This window comes from Arabidopsis lyrata (genome assembly GCF_000004255.2).
Source record: "Arabidopsis lyrata subsp. lyrata unplaced genomic scaffold ARALYscaffold_1, whole genome shotgun sequence".
In the NCBI taxonomy this organism is placed as follows: Eukaryota; Viridiplantae; Streptophyta; class Magnoliopsida; order Brassicales; family Brassicaceae; genus Arabidopsis; species Arabidopsis lyrata.
Window position 1 is genome coordinate 29,175,193 of NW_003302555.1, and position 13,791 is coordinate 29,188,983.

At 34.7% G+C, this 13,791-nt stretch overlaps 5 protein-coding genes across 8 annotated transcripts; 1 reads left to right on the forward strand and 4 right to left on the reverse strand.

The window, feature by feature from the left end:
• Positions 1 to 25: 25 nt before the first annotated feature.
• Positions 26 to 3,890, reverse strand: LOC9327882 (inactive protein kinase SELMODRAFT_444075). 4 transcript variants are annotated; one of them, XM_021013620.1, is made up of 11 exons: positions 3,639 to 3,733; positions 3,186 to 3,406; positions 2,685 to 2,947; positions 2,430 to 2,584; positions 2,236 to 2,330; positions 1,164 to 2,155; positions 916 to 1,076; positions 757 to 833; positions 531 to 678; positions 309 to 458; positions 26 to 234 (listed from the first exon to the last, which is right to left on the reverse strand). In XM_021013620.1, exons 3-11 carry the CDS (start codon positions 2,857 to 2,859, stop codon positions 169 to 171), a joined length of 2,019 nt encoding a protein of 672 aa, XP_020869279.1. In that variant the 5' UTR covers positions 2,860 to 2,947; positions 3,186 to 3,406; positions 3,639 to 3,733; the 3' UTR covers positions 26 to 168. The 4 variants fall into 4 exon arrangements, with proteins under 4 accessions (XP_020869279.1, XP_020869280.1, XP_020869278.1 ...); XM_021013621.1 differs by having other exon boundaries at positions 1,164 to 1,716; positions 1,795 to 2,155; positions 2,685 to 3,406; XM_021013619.1 differs by lacking the exon at positions 3,639 to 3,733 and adding an exon at positions 3,740 to 3,890 and having other exon boundaries at positions 2,685 to 3,406.
• Positions 3,891 to 5,516: 1,626 nt separating this feature from the next.
• On the forward strand, positions 5,517 to 6,870 carry LOC9330556. Its single transcript, XM_002891774.2, has 3 exons — positions 5,517 to 5,777; positions 5,866 to 5,984; positions 6,577 to 6,870. Exons 1-3 carry the CDS (start codon positions 5,623 to 5,625, stop codon positions 6,594 to 6,596), a joined length of 294 nt encoding a protein of 97 aa, XP_002891820.1. The 5' UTR covers positions 5,517 to 5,622; the 3' UTR covers positions 6,597 to 6,870.
• LOC9327883 lies at positions 6,862 to 7,591 on the reverse strand. Its single transcript, XM_002894449.2, has one exon. The coding sequence runs from the start codon at positions 7,228 to 7,230 to the stop codon at positions 6,970 to 6,972; it is 261 nt and encodes an 86-aa protein (XP_002894495.1). The 5' UTR covers positions 7,231 to 7,591; the 3' UTR covers positions 6,862 to 6,969.
• Positions 7,592 to 8,717: 1,126 nt separating this feature from the next.
• LOC9330557 (dirigent protein 20) lies at positions 8,718 to 9,585 on the reverse strand. The gene has a single exon (XM_002894450.2). The coding sequence runs from the start codon at positions 9,471 to 9,473 to the stop codon at positions 8,910 to 8,912; it is 564 nt and encodes a 187-aa protein (XP_002894496.1). The 5' UTR covers positions 9,474 to 9,585; the 3' UTR covers positions 8,718 to 8,909.
• Positions 9,586 to 11,042: 1,457 nt separating this feature from the next.
• On the reverse strand, positions 11,043 to 13,522 carry LOC110224578. The gene is given in 6 exon segments (XM_021010850.1): positions 11,043 to 12,077; positions 12,080 to 12,214; positions 12,265 to 12,399; positions 12,402 to 12,437; positions 12,916 to 12,979; positions 12,981 to 13,522. Coding segments are annotated over 6 exon segments (489 nt in total). The 5' UTR covers positions 13,020 to 13,522; the 3' UTR covers positions 11,043 to 11,997.
• Positions 13,523 to 13,791: the final 269 nt, after the last annotated feature.

Consider the following 13,791-nt stretch of genomic DNA (forward strand, 5'->3'; position numbering starts at 1 on the left):
ATCAAACCCAAAAGTTTATAACTACAAACACTAATCACTTTTGGATAAAGCCACTAGAAACCATAATTGTCAATTAAGAGAGGACTTTGATTACACAAAATCCTTGTATTGATCCTACAAAAAGAAAGTGATCAATCTCTGCATTAGTTATGACCTCTGAGACCTTTCTCAATCTCCGTTAAACCTGCCTGAGATTTCATTCATTACCATATCTCCTTCCAATAAACGCAACACCTTCAACAAAATAGACCAAAGTTTATTGACTTAAAACATGTTTCATGTTTCAAGAATGGTGATCTTTTCTTTACCTGAGACATACGAGGACGCAAATGTGGGTCTCTACGTATACACAATGAAGCTGTATGAATCATACAAATGACTTCGGTTTCTGAATATCGCTTCTCGAGCCTCGGATCAACCAATTCCTCAACTGCATACTCTTCTAATAAAGACCTTGCCTGCTCACAAAAACAAAATGAGACTCAAAATGAGCTAAGAAACCTTAAAAACGAAGAAACGTTTTGATTTACCCATTCAGTTAAACATTGTTGTCCCTTTGGTCTGTAGATATCCATTGCTTTACGACCCGTGATTAGTTCAACCAATACAACCCCGAATGAGTAAACATCAGCTTTCTCTGTGATTTGTCCACTTTGAGTATATTCTGGAGCTAAATACCTAAAGAAACACAGAAAGTAGTTGAGAAAATTGTACTCTATAGTTAGAGAATGGTGATTTAGTTCTATAATTTGTTACCCGAAAGTTCCTATCACACGCGTGTCTACACCGAGCTCTCCATCAGGCTGCCATCGCGCTAAACCAAAATCTCCAACCTGAAAGAGAAACAAAAACAGAATCAAACTAGTGTAGACACCAAAAAAATGCGTAAACTGTTGTTGAAGAACATATAAATACCAGTGGTTCATAATCATGAGTTATTAGTATATTGTTAGGCCTCATGTCTCTATGAACAATGCAACCCACTCTACACTCTTCATGAAGATACCGAAGACCACGAGCCGCTCCAACCGCTATTTTTTGCCTTGCAGACCATCCCAAAGTGTCTTTATGGCGACCTGAATAGACATTTCATGGAAGTTAGTCAGTCAACTCTAGTTAAGAGTTTCTTAGGTTAACCAACTTGAATTTTACATGAGATTTACCGTATAGATGAGAGTCTAATGATCCATTGCATATGTATTCATAGACCAAGAGTCTTCTGGTATCTTCGATGCAGAAACCGATTAACATAACTACGTTTCGATGCTGAGCACAGCTCAAAACTTCTACTTCAGAGCAAAACTCTACATCTCCTTGTGTACTAGCCAGTTTGTGTTGCTTTACTGCTACAATCTGGCCTTCAGGTAATACACCTCTATGAACAGATCCAAATCCACCTTCTGCCAAGAAATTAGCTCGAGAAAACCCATTTGTTGCAAGCTCTAACTCTTTGTAGGAGAAAAACCTCGGCGGTTTTCCAAATACAGGCGCTTTGTGCTGACAGATAGAACATAGAGGAGGAGAAACAGGAGGAGCATTTCGTGATAAGGAAATTGTTTCTCTTAAGGTTCCACTAAACTCCTCCAAGTCATTCCTTTTACTTGACATTGCTGATTCTTCTCCTTCATCAACCTTAGAAATTTTCTCAAGAAAAGCCTTTTTAGATGATACTTGAGCAGCCTTATCATCAGTTTTCCACAGACTCTCCTCGGATTCCTGCAATGAGAGGCGATGAGTGCCAAGATATTCTGATATCCATGGCTGGAATCTCATACTAGTGGAAGGTAGTGATACATTTTCGCTCTCTGAATCAGAATCAGATTCATTCTCTTTGATGGCCAAAGTTTCATCCTTTTTCACTTCAGCTGTGAAAAAAGGTGATGATGCTCCGAGGTCAGAGCTAGAAACTGATGAAGTCCCAACTTCTGTTCCTGTGAATGATGTCTCAACCTCAGGACTGCTCATTGGAGTTGATGTAACAACCGCTTTAACAGAATCTAACAACTTGTTTTTGTTTTTTTCAGATGCTAATACTGGTTGCTTCGTTGGTGACCCGACCAAGTTCAAGCGCAGAAATTTTGCCTGAGAACGCTTCATTGCCACAATGTTACATTGTAGCTCATCTATGCACCGTTTCTTTTCATGCTCAAGGTGCCTGTAAAAGAATCATTCAACCACACAAGGAGAGTAAAAACTAAAGAACTGAAGAATGAACTCAGATTATTATTTACTTACTTATCCAGAACTACCCAATTTGCTTGTGATTTCTTGGCCTCAGCCGCAACAGCTCCACATGGTGATCCAGAAACAATCTTGATCCTGACATTAACCTTTCAAATAACACACAAAAGAAACAAGCATGAGAAGAACTTTTGATGTTTCAGAATATCATTATTTTGATGATGGCCTAATTAATACTATATAATAACCTTGTTTGGATCATAGACATCATGAAGCTGGAGAATCATTTGGGAACAAGTATCAGTGAGATCACTCTTTATCTCAGGAATTGCATCAGAATGCAGTTTCCGATGACCAGTAGCACAATCTCCAGCGAACCTCGGGAAAGTCCATAGCTTTCGGCCTAACAATTTCATCATAAAAAAACAAACAAACAAGGATAATGAATAAAACAGACCAAAGTAAGTAATCTTCATGATTTAGTAGCAAAGAAGAAAAAGTACCAGCATTATGAGAAGTGACAACAACAATCAGAGTAATGCAATCTCCAGGATGAACAATATGAGTCAAAGCCCAAACCAATGCTGTCTTTGAAATCTCCCTAGATGCTTTAACAGCAACAAGAACCTTCTCAGTCCCATTAGAACCTGATCTCTTCTCCTGTTTCTCTCTGCTCATTTAAGACTGTTGCAAGAACAATTCTCTAGACTCCTCTTGATTTCTAGATGATCCTTAGAGATAATGTAGCTTCCAGGAGAGATAGATTCTGTAGATATGATTGCATTATTATGGCAAGTTGGAAATCAAGACAAAATCAGACCAAACACAGAATGCTTGGTTTTGCACATGCATACAAAACTGATAGACATGACAAGACCTCTCACTCTCACTCACTGAATCACATAAACTTCAAAACACAAAATACAAAACCCTGAACAAAAAAATCCCACTTTTGAGATTCCCAACCAGCTTTTGGAGTAAATCTAATCAAAAAATCCTTGTACCCTTTCAATAAGAACTGAAACTTTAGGCTGAAAATCTCCCAAAGATCCAAAGAGATGCTAATCCTCTCAATCCAATCACTCAAATGTCAAATCTATCCTCTCTTTTTTTTTCAAATCACTGAGTCAAAGTAAACCCTTTCAACAAAAGAAAAGGCAACACAATTCAAATGTCTCTGCTTTGATCTGCTTTCATCAGAATCTACCAATCTTCAAAATCACACCTACAAAAAGAGAATGAGATAAATGAGTTTTTGAAACGGAAACTGCCAAAATAAGTAGTAGTACCCTTTAGACTAGATTTGCAGTAAGAATCTAGCAATGGAAAGAGATTGATACATTAAATTAAATCGTTACTAAAATAAACAAAAAAATACTAGTATTATATTATCATCAATCATGTGTACAACTGCATCGCAAGGACATTATTCAAATAAATATTCTGAAATTTCTCACCAAGATAAGCACTCATATATTTCACCGCCATGAAAATGAGCAAGAGATAAGGAAGAAGGACACAAGTGAAACAGAACGTTTAGTAATTTGTATCATCTTACATAATAACATGAAGCATAGATATGGCTATGTTTTGTCTGAATTGGAAGTTTTCAGCTTTAAACATCAAAAGCACGTTTATAGAGATAGAAACAAGACAGTGTATAAAATCTAGAGAAGAAGCAGCATAAATGCTGACTCAGATACAAACAAGCAGAAAAGCGCGAAAATGTTATAAAAAGCAGCTTTGTAGTGTTCTTGATTTTGTCAACACTGTGATCCAAAAACCCTTAAATCACTCTCTGTATATTAGTAATAAGTTAACATGAACGATCCAATGAGTTCTGTAATAATAATAAACTAATAATACAAATTTATCTTTCTAATTAAAAATAGTTAATCTTGTATCTTCTCATTCTCAATGTTTCTTTGTTTCATGAGGAGTAGTTAAGTGATTAAACCTCTTTTTAGTGCTAATCAAATAACAATATCAGACTGATAACAGAAATAATGTATGATAAGAGCATAGGCAGTGGTATAAGTTGGAAGATACATCTTTAGGCAAATTAAATTAGTAAAATAAGGTTAGAAATTTAATGAAGAGAGAGAAAAAGACTCCGAGAAATTATTTTTTTTTCTTGCTTTCTCACAACTAGCCAATCACAGCCTGCCATGTAATCTCACACCCAAGCCAAATAAGTTGTAAGTTAACATCCGGATACCAACTATTTGAATATATATATTTTTTTTTAATCCTCACACCCGCATAGAAAATACTCCACTGCGTTTGCTCTAACAATATCATCAACCTTTAAATAGTTCAAATTTGTGTATCTTGTTTTTTTTTTTTTTTTTGTGTATCTAGTCTTGTGTGCGTGATTGATAGAGTTTTAGACCTGTCACCATCACAAGGACCATAATACGCTGCGTTTCTCCGACCAGTCAATCACACACACTACGATTGTTAAATATTTACGGCTGTTATCAGTAGTCTCGTCTTGTCACACTTCTTGAGATGCTAAAATTAATGGAATTTAATAATTTTAACGTAAAATCATTTAGAAAAATATAAAATCTTAACAAAAATTAATTAATCGAGTAGATACATAATTAACGTTTTAGTGGCGGCTGTCCGCTTTGGGCGATGTGCTTTACTGCTATGTACGCGACAACGATTAAATTAATGTCTGGTGCTAATCACCCGTTATTATTTCAAATTTCTAAGTAAAAGACAAAAATTTAAGTTTTGCAAGGGTTACAAAACCATGTACTAATTTATAATTAGAGCGATTAGTTTAGTGTATGTGTGTGTGGCATGTTTAGTTCAGAGTATATTAGGGATCAAAGTTGACAAGTTTTATGTGTTCACCATTCAAGGCGGTTCATTGTCTCGGACTCTCGGACCTTGTTTTGTCTTATTTAAAAATTTCAATAGTATCCTTGTTTTGCTAAACACGGTTTAAACAATTAAGAACACATTTAGAAAACAAGTTATAAAATTCTCAGATGTGTTATCTTCATGGGCTCAAAAATTAACTTATGGGCTGAAAATTTAAATTATGGGCTTACTTGATGCAAACTTGGTTCTGTGTGTTTAGCCTCATTTAGTCAATTAGGCTTCAATGGCTTTGTAACATTTCTTTTTTTCTTATATGAGAATGTAAAATTTATTCATTTTAAGAAAGTCGTTTTTATAAATGCATAGAAAGACTTTAGTTATTATTCTAGCTCTTAGAAGATAATAAGAATTCAGTTCTCATAATTTGCAATTAATAATAAATCTAGACGACAAAAAAAAATAATAATAATAAGAACGACGACGTTTTAATTAGTCTCCCCCTTATTGGATAATCCAGCCATCTGTTTGACCCGACCCGTTAAAATCCCCAGAAACACCCTTAAACCCTAAATCGTCCGATCTCATCTCTTTGACTTGAATGTTCCAATGGCGTCTTCTTCTAAAATCTGCAGATTATCATCAAAGATTCATTCTTTAACCCAGAAGCTTAGCAAGACGAATGTTCACGCTTCCTCCTTACCCTCTCCCATTAAATCTTCATCTCCATCCTCAGCAACCACTCGTATCAATCAATCTTTTAGGTCAGTGTCTCTCAGCAAATGAGTAAGCTTTCGGAAATCAGCTGCGATTATGATGTGAATTGCTTCTGATGGGATGGTTAAAAAACAGATTACCAGTGGAGCTAAGTAGCTGTCTATCGATGTTGCCACTACACAGTGCTATAGCATCTGCCAGATTGATATCAAGTTTGTCTGTTGAGTCTAAGAGCTGGACTTTAGTTCCTCAAGGTCACTCTTTTTCCTCTCTTCATATCATTTGTTTGTTTTGAGATGGAAGTTTGAAGAGGACTTGTTACATACCAAGAAGATTCACATTATTATGTTGTTTCTCGGTATTGATTCCTCGTGTCGTGTGCCATTTTTAGACTTTTTGTGGTGCCAATGACTGTTATCATACTCGCTGATATCCCTTCTTGATAGAGAAAGTATGTTTTAGCTAATTAACTTGGCAGTGATATAGGAGCTTGGTAGACTTTTGTTTGCTTTTTTGCTTACTGTTATCGCCTTTTCAATCGGTTTGTAAATTTGATGGATACCTTCTTGATCGATGTGTTCTCTATATCAAGGATAATTCTTGCCTACTTTTACATTCTTGGATTGTTGTTACTTGTGATTGAAATTCTTGTCTTTGTTGGCTTATAGTATACTTGTATTAGCAGCTTTGGTTATATTTAATACATTGGCGTATTCATCATGTTTAGTACTTGATCTGTGACTCAGGCATTGGTCTTTTATCTTATGGAATTCTTATATTTGATATGGACTTGTTGCTTAGCTTTATGCATTTTAAAGTTACCCTTTTTTTTATCTGAAACTGCAGGTATTTCGATGCCTTTATGACAACAAGCTTGGGGTAGGATAAAGACATGAAATGTAAACAAAAACTCGGGTTGTATCGTTCTTGTCATCTCTTATCAAATCCGAAAGGTCCTGAATTTAGAACAGGTCCTAAAACTCACTGCTTAAATTCTTTCATTTTCGAGTTGTCTTTTTGCGTTGTTATAACTTATAAGCAACTGAGTGATCAGTGTAATGTTGCTGGCTAGATTACAGTTGTCAATGTAGTGTCTGATCTTAACCATATGAGTCATAGATCATCAGACCCTTCTTTAAATTGACATGATCCATACATTGTGAAAAGTAAACTTCGAAGATTTTTCTGTGGATAACTCAAGTTTCTGAAAATACAAACCAATGTTCTTGGTAATAGAAATCAATTGAGATTTGAGGAGAGGAGAAAGGAAGCTTCTTCTTCTGCTACTTCTTCTTCGTCAGCTCGAGAGACATCATCGGAGGTTAAAGCGAATAAATGCGAAATGGAACGAGAGAGTTTGAAACCAAAAGATCTCTTCTTCGCCTTCATCTTGATCTTGGAGGAGAATATGTCGGAAGAAGTGAAGATTATCAGAAACGCTAGAGCTTGGATTATCACAAAAATAGCAGCATTTGTCAATATGTCGGTCCAAGGAGCCATTTGAGTTTTTTTTTTTTCTTTTCTTTTAAATGCTTTAGCCGTTTTGCAAATTCACAATGAAGAAAAGAAGAGTAGATCAGTTGTTTTAAAGGTTTTTTGCCCATAATTAATAATAAATTGAGTGTACGTTTTCCCAATTACATAAAACAAGCCTTTGGTCTTTGCTTTTTAGGATAAACGTAGTACGTGTTAATGTGTTATAATGATTTAGACGAATAAATTTGTGTTTTTCTCTTAAAACATGAGAAATAAATTTGCTTTATGGTAAGAAAAGATGGAGGATAGAGGAGGAAAAGGAGAAAAGACGCATGTTTCTTGCAATGTAAAAGTCTTTCCAATAATCAACAAACTCTATTCGAAGATATTTTTTTTTTTTTGCTATTCGAAGATATTTAATCGGTAGCAAATAATACTATTGAGCTTAATGTAACCTAAAATAAAGTGGTCGCATAATTTTTATTATTTTCTTAGAACAATGCAAATTTGTAAGAAGTTGAGAAGTTGTGTTAGAAACGTCATTACGTCAACGTATGAGAGGTTGTTCATCGGAAAACAACGTGTACGCAGGATTGCAAGTCAAAGATGGTTCGGCCACTGTCCACTAGGTAGCAAACTTAACTCGGTTTAACTTAATGTTTAATTAATATGAATCTCTTAGCGTCAATGCACAATTTAACTTAATGTTTAATTTCATTAACCGAGCATTTGAACTCGGTTTTCTCTTGGTCTAGTAACCCGACCAAGCGAGACCCACTCCACTAGTCAAGATTGTTACTTATCGTTGGATAGTATGGTCGTACTACTTTGAGTTTGGGCAGGCCTTCACGTGGCAGAACGATCAAACATGCATCAGTCATCAAGTTACCTTAAACTGTGTGTTCGGTCTTTGACCACTATTAGAGCAAAGTACGTATAACATCCATACTCTTGAGAGTTCCAAGATTTTTATAATAATTCAGATTTTTATATGTGGTTTCATTCTTACTTCTCTTAAGTTGTTAAAGTTATCATGTGTCCTTCTTTCTTTTTTTTTTGTCTAAACTTATAATGGTCCTTAAAATTGTGGTGCCGACCACGTAAGAGCACCCTCAATGGTGGTGATAGATCTAATTTGAGTTTCTAAAAACTAAATTATTAATATTTTTATAAAATTAAATTATTGAATTAAATTTTAGTTTTTAAAACAAGATAAATCACTCATAGAAAGACAAGTACCTTCAAAAGTTTCTTATGAGATTCTAAAAATCCTTAATTAATAAACTATTTCTAGAGTTTCTTACTTCTTTCTCCTATTTTTCTATTTTTTTGAATATTTTTATACTAAGAAACCCATCAAAAGTCTTCCATTGGGGTTGCTCTAAGAATGTCGGTCCAAAAACATAAACAACCCTTTAACAAACCAAACATAAACAACACATCTAAAATGAAATATATTATCAAATCTTTCAAACCACCAAATTATTTTCAAAATCTCCTCATAAGAAAAATAAAAAAAACTAGATAATTATTATAAATTATAAACTACAAACACTTCCCACACAACGTCCACCACACACACCATAGAACCAAATACAAAAAAAAAAGAACTAAGAAAACTCAATAGATTGAAATCCCGTTTTATTCATTATTTATTGCGTAGTCAAATTAAATATAGAAAAACGACAAAAATATTTTTAACCTCAATAATGCAACACGTAACAACTATACTCAACAGTAGCATCACCGTTCTTGAGATTAATCCACTTTGTCCTAGCCTCAACATAGCCTCTAGCAAATCGGAAAAGCCCACTTCCTCCGACGATCGGCATTTCTCTGACTTCTGACATCGCCGTGTTCCTACCAAGAATCGCGATCGTACTTCCGTTATATTTCCCTGTCTTAAAAGCAAAGTTCATCGCCATCAGAAAACCCAACTCCTTTTGTGCCGCTCCGGCGTAAAACCCTTGAGCCTGACCTAACACCGTGGAGTTCATCGGAACTTTGGCCGTCAAAGCGTTGTCGATCATGGAGATGGCTCCAAAGTATGAAGTGTTTGTAACCGGTGGTTGGATCATGATGGAGGTTGGGTTCGGACCGCTTAAGATGTCGTGCCAATAGACTTTGAAATGGGTAAGTTTCTCCTTTTTGTGGAGACCAAGAAGTTTCCGGTCCATGGTTCTAAAGAAGTCTTCGCCATCTCCGGCAGAAGAAACCACGGCGAGGAGGAGGATTTGGACGGCGAGGAAGAAAATGAGCTTAGCCATGTGTTTTGTTGTGGCTTTGGTAACTATGGATGGTTTGTTTATATAAAAGGTGTAGAGAACAAGAAGGTGTGTGATGTTATTAATATAGATGTCGAGTTTTGGACATCTTTCTAGAAAGAAAGATTTTATTACTACTATTTAATTGTGGATTCGTTTATATTTTATTTTTGTGAAGTAGTTAAAGAACATTGACTAGGGAATGGACGAGATTTTTTGTTTTATTTTACAAAAATTTAATTTAAATATGTGTGGGAGGTTGATGTGTATTTCCATGTGTGATGCGTGTGAAGTACTATCATAATCATTGCGTCATCGAGTCGTATGATTTACGGTGAAGTCATTCATACTCACAACTTGTTTTTTCTTTCTTTCATAACAGAAACTGAAAAATAATCATTTTTCAGTTTAATAGCTTTTCTTGAGATTGTGCCCATTATTCTTTGTAAATTAAGCATATTTTGAGAAATTTTGAATCATTATGGTGGTGGACGAGTCCATTAGTAAATTCAAAATGTTGTATCTTTTACTTTTCTGTAGTCGGTATCATAATGGCTGCCATTTTCTATCAAGTATTTATCACGCTTTTGCTTTATTCGCTTTCTCTTGTTTTTTTCGGAATTTTTTTTTCTTTTCATTCCAGTCTCTTTTTGTATAGTGTATGCAACGAAAATGTAACATAAAGACTTTTTTCAACCAATTACGAACCCTTTTATACGTAATTTGACATGTCTTTAAATTAACTATTAGCAAGAAAGCTAATGAATTTGTCGTAGTTTACCTACCAACTTACCAACTACAGTGTATGTATATGTTTATTTGTTAATAGTGCTAGTGTTCTTGACTTTTGGGGCGTGGCCTGACTTCACCAGAAAAGCCCATTGTTCGTGGACCCAGTCTTCCACTTTCCCTTGTCGTGCTCCATTCCGTACGTTCAAACAAAGACTATTTATGATTTTCATTCTTTTTTGTATATATTAGTCCATAAAATTGAAAACGGTAGGTTCTACATTTTGTCACGTTTGCGGGATTAATGTAAAATTACATTTATTAAAGCGAATGGAATATGTTAGAGAGACCTCTTTAATGTCTCTTTTCGTGAAATCAACGTAAGAAAAAAACACTTATTTTATATGATATTATCATTGATAGAGAGATTCGAAACATTATCACCGCAAGACATAAAGCGCAAGCGTTACCGCAACCTAATGCAACTTTGGTTAACTTGATCTCACTCTTTTGTGATTTCCAAATCTTTTGTCTCCTTGTTTTATTTTTTTTTGTCAAGGATTCAAATCCAAACTTTTGTAAAGCCAAAACTTTTTATTTTATATGATATCAACATTTATAGAAAAAAAAAAAACTAATTAGAGACTATTTCTTAGCAACATCAAAAAACACTTAAGGGATCAATCCACATAGAGGATCTGATTTTAGATTGAACTTTTTATTTTTATGATACAAGCTGTCATTTTTATGAAATTTTTTTACCAACCTCAAATATACGTTTGATATCAAAGTTACAATTTTTTTTCTTTCTAGAATGACTAAGTGATCTAGACCTAGGTTCGCAGATCCTCTAAGACTAGAGACCAGAATACTTTTTACGGTGTCCTTCCAAATTATAAATTATTTTTTAATTGCTAACGAATGATGAAAACGCAACTATAGTTCAACAAGCTGGGATTGTTGTAAGTTTAATGTTGACTTTTAAGAATTAGTCTAGAAGCATTGACTTTTGAGGTATAGAACTATAGATGTTGTAATTTATTTTAAAAAATCATAAACAGTTCACACTAAATGTAGACAGTTGAGTAGCTGTATGTTTTGGACCGGTTACACAAATCATATTTTTAACACAATTTTGCAAAGGTGATTTCCAAACGAATATTAATTATATAATATACGAGTTATTTTTGAGATTCTTATACAAAATATTTTTGTTCTCTTTTTCATAGTTAAGATCTTAGGTAGATTTAGAGTTTATGGTCTATTGGAAACACAGGAAATCGACTGAAATCGAATAGTAAAATGACTAACTTAGACCCAATGATCTAGATGTGATTACAAAATAACCAAGAAGGAATATATGGAAGATTGTTGATTATTCTTTAAATCGGAATATCTGAAAAATGACTCTGAATGCTAAAACATTATATATGGAAAGTTCGGAACTTCAACGTTTATTTTTTAAAAAAAAATCCGAAGAAAATAATGAAAACCCTAAGAAAAAAAATCATTTAAGATTGTCACTGTCTCCTGAGTTGTTGACATAGACCTTTGATCTACTTTTAAATTTGATTTGCCATAAAACATGTTGCTCACTTCTTTTGGCTAGACATTTAGTTGGACGTGTAAAATAAATCATGTTGCTCACTTTTGTTATCTTAACGTCGTACGAATAATTTAAATCATTCATATAAGAAAGATTCTAAGTTTCTAACAAAGTTGTAATATTTTATCAACAACAAGAAAAATAAACTTTCTCTATATGACCCTTGTGGACATTTTTAAGTACTCATTGATCTCAACTCTTACTAATTCCAACCAATTCATCAATAGTTCTTGTGATCACAATCAAAGTCCCTAAATCTCTCTTAAGAAACATGGAATCACCTGCGGGACATCTTGGAAGTGGTATAGGTTTATTGGCAGTTGGTGTATGGCATTTATTCAACAACATAAAACTCTTTTGTCTCAACCCAAATACTTATTCTTCATCACCATGGTTCCCATCTCACAAGCTCAGATACTTAGAGCTTTACTTTATCATGATCAGCCTATCAATCATCACAGTTCGACAACTCTTCACTGGACCCAAAAGACACAATCCCTTTGACCCTGATGGAACCATCCCGTCGAGCCATCTCCGTAGCGTTGAACATTCCATCCTCTTTATATCTTTCATAGTCTATGCCGTTTTTGCAATACTCTTCGATCGAGTACGGCCTAGAGCAGCCGCAACCGCTAAGGCATTTGTTGATACAAGAATATGAGCACACAAGCAATTTCACGAGGTTTGGCAACGTGCCTAATCCTCAATAACTTTCAATAGAAATTGTTTAGATAATCTTACACCAAGCTTTGCCTAAATGGAATTACTCGACACTAAGACACCCCTTAGTTCGACACCAATAAATTTCTAATGAACTTGAGACACTTAGATTAACACCTAATCTAAGAATCACTCTCTTTCTTTCAAAAGCTTAACCTCTCTGGTTTTTCTCTCCTTGACGGCTTAACTAAACCTAACGTGACGTCTCTCTTTTTATTCACAAGAGATCACGTTTACACCACATAATAAATGTAAAATATCCTTATTCATAAACTAATGAATATTCTCTTTGATTTGAAGCTATCTCCACGTCATCTTCATTCCTTGCTGGAATCTTTTTGTGTCCAGACATTCCTGTGTAACACAGCTGCGTCCTGTTCCACTCTGTACCTTCAGCATTGACGTTTCTTGCTTTAGCAGCTGCATTCGCGCAGCAATTGTTCGTCTTCCATTTTCACTCTACCGACCACGAGGGCGTTGAGGGACAATACCATTTGCTCTACCAACTTGTTATCTTCGTTTCTCTAATCACCACTCTCATGGGTATTGCCATGCCCAAGAGTTTTTTGGTGAGCTTCGTGAGATCATCAAGCATAGCCTGTCAAGGAGCATGGTTAATAGTCATGGGTTTCATGCTTTTTACACCAAGTTTGCTCCCTAAGGGTTGCTTTTTCTACGTAGAGAAAAAACACCAACTGATTAGTTGTTCTAGTGAAGAGGCTCTTCATAGGGCCAAGTCACTGATCAACATCGAATTCAGCTTGTTATTGGTTGTATTTACAATCTTTATCATGACATTTTATGTGGTTCTTGATGGTGTTTACGGTGAAAAAGCTGAGTACTACTCGATTCTAACCACCAAAGACGACCAAGTAAAAGAGGAGCATAAGAACAGCAAAATATTGAATCGTTGAAGAAGATAAGTTATCCATGTTTTGTTCAAATGTGTAAACCCTATAGTCATCAAGACAAAATGTGAGATGTTAATCTTTGAAATTTCCAGACTTATTCCAACCTGTATCTTCTTTACCCTATGCATTCTTTTACGATTGATGTGAAATGTTACTATTTGAAAGTTCGGACCTATTCAACATGTACCATTTAATTAACCTTTTATTAATATTGTAAATTTGTAATGATAATTTAACATCTAAAAAAAAAAAGTTTAATGGTATATATACTAGTGATGTCAATGTGTTACGACAACACGTGTTTGAACAACCATAACCATATTGCATGTTTTTGACAAAAAGAATAAAATTATGA

Coding starts and splice junctions, on each gene's coding strand:
- LOC9327882 (XM_021013619.1), bottom strand. CDS start 2,859: ATGAGCAGAGAGAAACAGGAGAAGAGATCAGGTTCTAATGGGACTGAG. Junction 2,585..2,684: donor TGTCACTTCTCATAATGCTG/GTACTTTTTCTT, acceptor TGAAATTGTTAG/GCCGAAAGCTATGGACTTTC. Junction 679..756: donor CGTGTGATAGGAACTTTCGG/GTAACAAATTAT, acceptor GTGTTTCTTTAG/GTATTTAGCTCCAGAATATA.
- LOC9330556 (XM_002891774.2), top strand. CDS start 5,623: ATGGCGTCTTCTTCTAAAATCTGCAGATTATCATCAAAGATTCATTCT. Junction 5,778..5,865: donor CGTATCAATCAATCTTTTAG/GTCAGTGTCTCT, acceptor GTTAAAAAACAG/ATTACCAGTGGAGCTAAGTA. Junction 5,985..6,576: donor CTGGACTTTAGTTCCTCAAG/GTCACTCTTTTT, acceptor CTGAAACTGCAG/GTATTTCGATGCCTTTATGA.
- LOC9327883 (XM_002894449.2), bottom strand. CDS start 7,230: ATGGCTCCTTGGACCGACATATTGACAAATGCTGCTATTTTTGTGATA.
- LOC9330557 (XM_002894450.2), bottom strand. CDS start 9,473: ATGGCTAAGCTCATTTTCTTCCTCGCCGTCCAAATCCTCCTCCTCGCC.